Source organism: Equus quagga, chromosome 13 (assembly GCF_021613505.1).
Source record: "Equus quagga isolate Etosha38 chromosome 13, UCLA_HA_Equagga_1.0, whole genome shotgun sequence".
Lineage (NCBI taxonomy): Eukaryota > Metazoa > Chordata > Mammalia > Perissodactyla > Equidae > Equus > Equus quagga.
In genome coordinates this window covers 83,991,230-84,000,527 of record NC_060279.1, presented here as the reverse complement: position 1 = coordinate 84,000,527, position 9,298 = coordinate 83,991,230, and the positions used below count along the sequence as shown (strand labels likewise).

Below are 9,298 nucleotides of genomic sequence, written 5' to 3'. Positions count from 1 at the left end.
CGCCTCGGCCGACGCGAACGCGGCCCCCGCCGCCCCCGCGGGTGTGGGGGCGCCCCCTTCGGTGGCGGGGGGCGGCGAGGGCCCCTTTGCCTGCCCGCTCTGCTGGAAGGTCTTCAAGAAGCCCAGCCACCTCCACCAGCACCAGATCATCCACACGGGCGAGAAGCCCTTCTCCTGCTCCGTTTGCAGCAAGAGCTTCAACCGCAGGGAGAGCCTCAAGCGGCACGTGAAGACGCACTCGGCCGACCTTCTGCGCCTGCCCTGCGGCATCTGCGGTAAGGCCTTCCGCGACGCCGCCTACCTCCTCAAGCACCAGGCGGCCCACGCGGCGGCGGGGGCCGCGGGGCCTCGGCCCGTGTACCCCTGCGACCTGTGCGGCAAGTCCTACTCGGCGCCCCAGAGCCTGCTCCGGCACAAGGCAGCCCACGCCCCGCCCGCCGCCCCCGACGCGCCCAAGGACGGGGCGGCCTCGGTCCCGCAGCCCCCGCCCACCTTCCCCCCGGGCCCCTATCTCCTGCCCCCCGACCCTCCCGCCACGGACAGCGAGAAGGCAGCGGCGGCCGCAGCGGCCGTCGTGTACGGTGCCGTGCCCGTCCCGCTCCTGGGGGCCCACCCGCTGCTGCTCGGCGGAGCGGGGACCAGCGGGGCCGGAGGCTCCGGCGCCAGCGTCCCGGGAAAGACGTTCTGCTGCGGCATCTGCGGGCGCGGCTTCGGGCGCCGGGAGACCTTGAAGCGCCACGAGCGCATCCACACCGGCGAGAAGCCGCACCAGTGCCCCGTGTGCGGGAAGCGCTTCCGCGAGTCCTTCCACCTGAGCAAGCACCACGTGGTGCACACTCGCGAGCGGCCCTACAAGTGCGAGTTGTGTGGCAAGGTCTTCGGCTACCCGCAGAGCCTCACCCGCCACCGCCAGGTGCACCGGCTCCAGCTGCCCTGCGCCCTGGCCGGGGCCGCCGGCCTCCCGGCCACCCAGGGGGCACCGGGAACCTGTGGCCCAGGCGGCTCGGCCACGTCCGCGGGCGCTGCCGATGGACTGAGCTACGCGTGCTCGGATTGTGGCGAGCACTTCCCGGATCTCTTCCACGTCATGAGCCACAAGGAGGCCCACATGGCGGAGAAGCCCTACGGCTGCGACGCCTGCGGCAAGACCTTTGGCTTCATTGAGAACCTCATGTGGCACAAGCTGGTCCACCAGGCGGCCCCGGAGCGCCTGCTCCCGCCCACGCCCGGCGGTCCGCAGCCCCCGGATGGCTCCAGCAGCACTGATGCGGCCAGCGTGCTGGACAACGGGCTGGCGGGAGAGGTGGGGGCAGCCGTGGCGGCTCTGGCAGGGGTGTCTGGGGGCGATGATGCAAGCGGGGCAGCGGTGGCTGGGGGCGGCGGGGGTGCCAGCTCCGGCCCAGAGCGCTTCAGCTGTGCCACCTGCGGCCAGAGCTTCAAGCATTTCTTGGGCCTGGTGACTCACAAGTACGTGCACCTGGTGCGGCGGACCCTGGGCTGCGGCCTCTGCGGCCAGAGCTTCGCGGGTGCCTACGACCTGCTCCTGCACCGCCGCAGCCACCGGCAGAAGCGGGGCTTCCGCTGCCCGGTGTGTGGCAAGCGCTTCTGGGAGGCGGCGCTGCTGATGCGCCACCAGCGCTGCCACACGGAGCAGCGGCCCTACCGGTGTGGCGTGTGTGGCCGAGGCTTCCTGCGCTCCTGGTACCTGCGGCAGCACCGCGTGGTGCACACGGGCGAGCGGGCCTTCAAGTGCGGCGTGTGCGCCAAGCGCTTCGCGCAGTCATCCAGCCTGGCGGAGCACCGCCGGCTGCACGCCGTGGCCCGGCCCCAGCGCTGCGGCGCCTGCGGCAAGACCTTCCGCTACCGCTCCAACCTGCTGGAGCACCAGCGGCTACACCTGGGCGAGCGCGCCTACCGCTGCGAGCACTGCGGCAAAGGCTTCTTCTACTTGAGCTCCGTGCTGCGCCACCAGCGCGCGCACGAGCCGCCGCGGCCCGAGCTCCGCTGCCCCGCCTGCCTCAAGGCCTTCAAGGATCCCGGCTACTTCCGCAAGCACCTGGCGGCCCACCAGGGCGGCCGGCCCTTCCGCTGCTCCTCGTGTGGCGAGGGCTTCGCCAACACCTATGGTCTCAAGAAACACCGCCTGGCGCACAAGGCCGAAGGCCTCGGGGGGCCTGGAGCGGGGGCGGGCACCTTGGCCGGGAAGGATGCCTGACCCGGGGGTCTCCCATCCGCCACTCCAGTCAGATGTCCCCTTCTGGACTGGCCTCTCCCCGGGCGGCTGGTCAGATTCCTCCCCCTCCTCGTTGTTGCCCCGTCCGTCCTTCAGACCTTCGGACAGACTAGCCTCCTTCAAGGCGCACGCCGTACAAACTCAAGACTGAATCACTCCTCTCCTGGACCTCTCTGGCCCTCTTCTCATCCCACCAGACACTGAAGTTGATCCTCCGTCCACCCCCGTTTTGTCACCCTCATCGGCCCCCCGCCCCCACAGCATTCTGTCCCCAATAAGCCTCGGTGGAGATGGGTCTGAACTGCCCCTCCCCCTTCTTTTGGGCTCTGGCCAGACAGTGGAATATGAGCGGAGTGGAGAGAGCACGAGGGGTGACAGGGTGCTCTTTTGGATTGTCGGGGTGGGGGGGGGGGCGGGGCGGCAGACGCGGCTTGTACAGAGCGGAGAATAATAAATCTTATCAACAGGGCCGCTGGAGTTCTTTCTTGCATCCCAGGGAGAGGGGATTAAGTGCTGGCAAATGGAAGGTTGAGAACCTTTGTTTCTCTAGGATTTTGATTCCCTGGCGCCGCGCGCCTCACCCTCAGGCTCTCTACTTTTCCTCATTCACGTGGTATTTACTGAGGATTTGCCACATCCAAGCTGTAGTCTGTGAGTTGGGCAAATGGGGGATGAACAAGACAGGTAAGTTTCTGCTCTCAGGAACTGGCAACGTGCCTGGATTTCTTACCCTTCAAGTTGCTTTCAGCATTCGTTTACTCGGCCCCTTTTCCCCACGAAGTCCCCTGTCTGCGGGGGCCTTTGCTGGATGCTGGGGAAATGTGACTTGTACACCCTCCGGCCCTCAGGAAGATGGAAGAGAACTGGTGAGCTATTGCTATGTGGAAGCCTTGGGTGGACTCCCGTTTGTGATAAAGCTCACTTGCTTGTGCCTCCAGGATGATTTGGGGTTGCTTCAAAAGCCCTCATTTTGGTTCTGGCAACAGTGACATCTACACCCTGCGATGTGTGTTTAGTTATCTCATTTGTCAGAGGATGAGGCTGAGCTTCTGGAGAAGAAAGAGGCTCCGAGGACACCTAGCAAATCCCCGGTGGGACCAAGACTGCAGTCCCCGGCTGTCTTACGCTGAAACCTGAAGACAGAGCCGGTTCAGGGGGCGCTGCCTGGGAGAGTCCAGTTTGACCCACGAGGGCGGCAACCCAGTGTGGCCACCATGCTCTGATGCTGAAGACAGCATGAGACAGACCTCGTGCCAGTGCCCCAGGGCTCAAAAGTCACATGGATGTGGAGCACCACACTCCAAAGGACGTGAGAGCACAGGGGAGGCACCTCATCAGACTAGAGGGTGAAGAGCCTCCCGCAGGAGGAGTCACGCCTGAACGATGACGTAAAGCCACAGGCGCTTACCAGGTAAAGCAGGCAGAGAACTCCAGGTGGAGGGTTTGGTGAGTCTGACTAAACCCAGCTATTCCAGAGAGTTTCAAACAGATTGGTATGGCTGGAGAGGTGGGGGTGTGGGAGGCTGGATTCTGAAGGGTCTTGAGTTCCAAATGGCAGAACTTGGATGATCTCATAGGCCAGAGGTGGGAAGCTGGCAGCTACCAGGCTGGGTCCAAGCCGCTAACACATTTTGTTTAGCCTGTGCATTAAAAAATAATAATAATAAAGTTTGACTTAGTTGCCAACATTTGAAAATCAAAAGATTTTACATAATGTGAACTAATGCAACTTCTGAAAAATTGGAAAGATCTAGCAATATGGTTTGTATCTGCCGGGAGCTGAGTAGCCATTACCCTCTTCAGACTGGGTGTACACTTTCCAATCTACCAATTCCCACCACTGTTCGAATCCCAATACTGAGCCCAAGCGTCAGTCGCCGTATTTCACCTCGCTAGTGTTGGTATTTTCTCCTTGAACCCGGCCACCTTTCTTATTTATTTACATTGCCACCCAGCTCCAATACACATTCATGTTTCTTATCAAAGCCACAAGGAGCTGTGGGTTGGTGACAAGTCTGGGATCTGTGTTTTTGAAGGACCCATGTGGCTGCAGTGTGGAGAATGAAGAGGGCAGGGCCTGGAGGCTGAGCTGCTGGACAGTTATCCCAATGTCAGACCACTGTTGGTGTGGTCTACAAGAGTAGTGATGATGAGAAGCATTCAGATTCCAAAGATATTTAACTGGCTCAATAGCGGGAATTCGATATGGGATTAGATATGGGGATGAAGAAGGCTTGAAGAATTGCCAGGTTCTAGCTTGGGTGGTGATGCCAAAGAGATAGGAAACATGGATATTTCTTTGAGGGAAACAGTTATGAATTCTGTTCACATTCTGACTTGTCTGTGGGATATCTTGTGGGGGGTGTTGGGTGAACAGGAAAGTGTGCAAACCCGGGGCTCTCCCTCTTTAATAAGCACGCTGATCTCAGGAGTCCCTTCCTTTTGCCAAACTTCCCTGCCCCAACTCCCATAGCTGAACCGCATAACATCTCTGTATAGCCAGACACTGTCCCCATTCTAAAGATGAGGACACAGAGGTTTGGAGAGAGGTATGCTTCCATCCACTGTTGGTGGCAAGACCGCACTGTGGCCCTTCTGCCCCCACCCCCGAAATGCACACAACCCAAACACAAGGCCGACATAGAGAAACGCTTGTCAAAGTCCTTTAATAGAAAGAAATCTGGAGGCTTCCCACCTCCAGCTCCCAAGTCCTCCTCTTAACCCCACCGCAGTGACTCGACTCTCATTCCACACCCACCACCATGCCGCCATCCCCCAGCCCGTCCTTGGGATGGCCTGGGACCAGGCAGTGAACCGTTTGCTTCAAATTGGGAGTGGAGGAAGTTGGAGAAACCTGAGGCTATTTTGTAGACCTGGGCTCCTAGCCTAACACTTTAGGAGGAGGCTATGAGGCGGCTGTTTGCTGTCCAGGTTTTCAGTTGCCTCTGAAGAGGAGTCAGGGTGGGTGAAGGAGGGCCCACCATGGGAGTGGGCATAGCAGCTCTTGGAGTCAAGATCCCTACGGTCAGGCTTACACATCCTTGAGGCTCGAGTGCTCTCGGCTATGACTTGGAGACCCTCTGGCTTCGAGGTGCTAGGATCCCAGAGTCTCTTTACGGAGAACCTGGTGGACGTCTTCTGCCTGGGGGTGGGTAGGCATCCCATGTTCAGTGCAATCCAGTGAGGTAGGCAAGAGGTTCCATCCTAGTCCACCCTAGGGAGCCCCCATCATAAGTCCACGGTTCTGCAGACGAAGGGCTGGCCCAGGAACACTATGGCACACCCCGATTCCACCCCTTCCACTCAACCCTGGCTTGCCCTCTGGAGTGCCCAGGCTCTGCTGAGACAAGAAGCTGCTGTGTCCTGCATAAGGACAGCCCAATGAGCAGGCAAATGGGGGCAATGAAATCCAGCCTGTGTTCCTTGCATTTAGCAGGGCATCCACAGGGCTGCATCTGTGCCTTTCTCTGAGTCTGACAGAGGTGCTGTGCGGGTCTGTGGGCATCCTGAACCGCGTTCTTCCTCTGCTCTCAGGATGCGCATGACTATCTCGGTTAGCTCTTGGGTCATCTCTCCCCCAATCTTCCCTTTTCTGTCCCCTGTCTCCTCTTCCCACCCCTCTTCCTGTGGAATCTGCCTCCTCCTTCCCATGTTAACGCCCGGGCGGCCCTGCTCCCTCAGCCTACTGGTCGACCTCCACCTTCACCTTGGCTGTCTCCCCACGTCCCTCTTCCAGAGTGTTTCCTGCGCCACACCCGCTCCCTGACCCCTCGGCCCCCGAGGCCAGCTGGCTTCCAGAGTCTCCCAGCCCCGGTCCCGGCCCCGGCCCGTGGAAGTGGGTGCGCTGGTGCTTGCGGAAGTTGGACGAGTTGTTGAAAGTGCGGTCGCAGAGGGCACAGCGGAAGGGGCGCTCCCCGGTGTGGATGCGGGCGTGGCCGCTCAGCACCGAGGACTGCGTGAAGCCCTTGCCGCAGACGCCGCAGTGGTAGGGCCGCTCGCCCGTGTGCACCCGCTCGTGGTCTCGCATGTCCGACGAGCGGCGGAACGGCTTGGCGCAGAACCTGCAGGCGAACGGCTTCCCCACCGCCGCGCCCGCCGCCGCCGCCGCCATCACCACCTCCGACCTCTCCTGGGGCACCCCGGGCCTCGGGTCCCGCGCCGCGGCCGCCTCTGGGGGCCTCTGTGAGGTCCCCGGCTCCACCCCGTGTCGGTGCTGGTGCCGCAGCAGAGGCGCCAGGGCCTTGAAGGCCCGGGGGCAGAGAGCGCAGCGGTAGGGCCGCTCTCCGGTGTGCAGGCTGTAGTGGGCACGGAGGCTGGCGGGGCCCGGACAGCTGTGGCCACACACATGACACCGACTGGGGTCCCCACCCTGCCTGCCACCCTCCGCCTGGGCCAGGTGGCCATGTTCGTGGAACAGCAGCTCAGAGACCAGCCGGAAGGCAGCTGGGCACAAGGCACAGTGAAGAGAACCTGGCTCTGGGGGCTCAGGCACCAGCGTGGTGTCTGTCACCTTCACCACCTGGATCTCGATGAGGTCACTCGGGGGTGTGGTGGGGTGGCCATCATCAGGCACCAGGACCTGGGTGAGGGGAGAAGAAAGAGGAGCCTGTGGACCCTGTCTCAAGGCCTCCCCAGCATGCCCACACTTACAGAAACATCCACTCCTTTGTAGCCTACTGGGCCCCTCAAGTTCTTGATCCCATTCTCCATCCTCCAGGCTTCTGCCTACGCCCATCAACTTCCCCTCCTGTCCAAAATACATCATGGGTCCAGCCATTTCTCTCCTCTACCCCAGTTAAAAGCCAATCACTCTCACCTCGACAACTGAAAAAGCCTCCTGAACAGAACCTCTGTTCCTAGCCTGCTCCCGTATATCCCACCTCCCCGAGGCAGCCTGAATGACCTTTAGAAAATGGAAGTCAGATCAGGCCACTTTCCCACTCAAAACCCTCTCAAAGCTCCAACGGCGCTTAAAATCCAAAACCAGCATCATAATATCCATCATGACCTGGCTCCTGTTTATCTCACTGACCCCTGTGTAACTGTAAGCCAGCACACAGCTGACTGCTGTCGTCTAAATTTAGTTCCCTCTACCCACCTCTATCAGCTCACTCTTTAATTCTCTCATAGAACATAACACGATAAATCTCCTTTATTGTCTATCTCCCCTCCTAGACTGCAAGTCCAAGAAAATAAAGTCCTTATCTGTCTGGTTCACCTCTTTATCTACCGAGCGCAAGGAGAAGCTCAGTAAATGTTTGTTGAGTGAATGAATGTCCTCAGTTACTCTCTAGTCTTCAGTAGGGGAACCTGGGGGAGGTTCCAAAATCACCTGGAGCTGTTATTTCTCCCCCAAAATCCTCCCTTGGCCATTCGAGATGCATCCTTCAGACCCTTGAAGAATCATCTTCCCCCATCCCAACGTGGGTGTCCCATCATAACCCCCACTTTCGTCTGTCAGAGTCTCCTTTCCAACCTTCTACCCAAGTTCACAGCCCCAGCATTTCTCTCGGAGGCCCCGCCCCTCTGAATGCTCCGCACCCTAGTTACACAAACTCAATCTCTGAGATGCCTCTCCCTGGACCCTTCCCAGGCCCACATGTTCCACCCAACCCCCTCCTCAGGCCCCGCCCAACAGGCCACGCCCCTCCACCCCATTGGCTCCTCCCAATCCCCGCCCCTCGCCCTCCCCGAGAAGCCCCGCCCCCAGGGCTGGAGTCCTAAATACCTCCCCTGCCCAGCCCTAAGCCCCGCCTCGGCCCCGCCCCCTGCCCTGAGACCTCCTCCCGCCTCGAGCTCCCCGCCCAGGCCCGTTCCTCGCCCGCACCAGGTCCGGCGGCTCCGGGGATCGCGGCTCCGGGGCCGCTGAGCTCGGACTCGAGGTCTCCGGGCGCGCGGCAGCCATCTTGTGCCCAGGCCCCGCCCCCGAGGCCAGTGGTCGCACAGGGAAGGGGCGGGACTCGGGCTGGCGTCAGAGCCACCGCGCAGGCGCACTGGAGGGCGGGGCTGGGCTTCCAGGGAGGCTGAGCCCCTCCCCCCACCCGGGGAGGAAAGTGATGCATTTTCTTCCAAATTACCTGTCAACCTGCCAAAAGAGAGAGCCTGCGTGTGGCGCCGGGGCGGCTGGGAAGGCATTCGAATCTCTCTTTTTAACCAACTACAGTAGTAGGCTGTGAAAGTCAATTGACCCTCACCAGCATTTAATAACTTTTGTTCTATTTTCACTTTACACATTTTTGTCGTGACCTCCTCTGCATGGCTCGTGATAACGTAGTGAGGCAAACTTTACGAGTGTTAGGAGTTTTAAGTCAGTTTATAGAAAGATATTAAGCCGACAGCAACATGGTGGTTCTGGGATTTAGCGAAAATCCACACATTGGTGTGACGTTTGGGAAACGAAACTCTGGAGGAAAGAGCCCAAGATGGGGTTTTCGGCAGCACCAAGGACAGGGCTGGGCTCGTCTTAGTTATCTACCCATTCATTCCATGGCCTGGCTGTGTGACCTTGGAGAAGTCACTACACTTCTCTGGACCATGTACATATTTTCTCGTGTAGAAACTGTAGGGGGTTGTAAAACCCAATGAGAAAAAGGTATGAAAGACCTTTGGAACACCTCTAAATGTATTCTATGGAAGAGCAGGATAAGAGATGCCTAAACACTGTGATCATTCCTAAATTCACTGTTTCCCCTCCTCTGGGAACATAAGATTGCGCTTTCCTTTGAAGTTAAACGTGGGCATGTGCTTTTATTTGGCCAATGAACCATAGTGGCAGTGATGTGTGTCGACTTCAGCACACAGTCAGAGCCAGGGAGCCGTTCACTGTGTTCCGTTCCTGCCCTTCTGTGCTTGGGGATCTGTCGGACGAAGTGAAGTTTCCATCAGCCTGAGTTCCGGAGTATCTGCAGTGAGCGGAGCCTGGTGCTGCTCTTCCCTGGAGATGTTGCGTTTAAAATAAACGTTTGTTGTGTTAAGCCACTGAACTTTGGGTTGTTTGTTACTGCAGCATAACCTATTCCATCTTAACTGATAAACACAGGGAGCATTTTATTAATATTAATCTTA

General features: G+C 59.3%; 2 protein-coding genes across 2 annotated transcripts in view; one reads left to right on the top strand and one right to left on the bottom strand.

Moving 5' to 3' along the window:
* The window catches only part of ZNF865 (zinc finger protein 865), a 10,246-nt gene extending 7,545 nt beyond the window's left edge, over positions 1-2,701 (top strand). Inside the window, exon 3 of the mRNA XM_046684157.1 lies at positions 1-2,701. This exon is cut by the window's left edge and continues 30 nt beyond it. Coding sequence (XP_046540113.1) covers positions 1-2,215 — 2,215 coding nt within the window. The 3' untranslated portion in view covers positions 2,216-2,701.
* A 2,173-nt stretch (positions 2,702-4,874) lies between these two features.
* On the bottom strand, positions 4,875-8,163 carry ZNF784 (zinc finger protein 784). Its single transcript, XM_046681555.1, has 2 exons — positions 8,061-8,163; positions 4,875-6,812 (listed from the first exon to the last, which is right to left on the bottom strand). The coding sequence occupies exons 1-2, from the start codon at positions 8,136-8,138 to the stop codon at positions 5,916-5,918; spliced, it is 975 nt and encodes a 324-aa protein (XP_046537511.1). The 5' UTR covers positions 8,139-8,163; the 3' UTR covers positions 4,875-5,915.
* Positions 8,164-9,298: the final 1,135 nt, after the last annotated feature.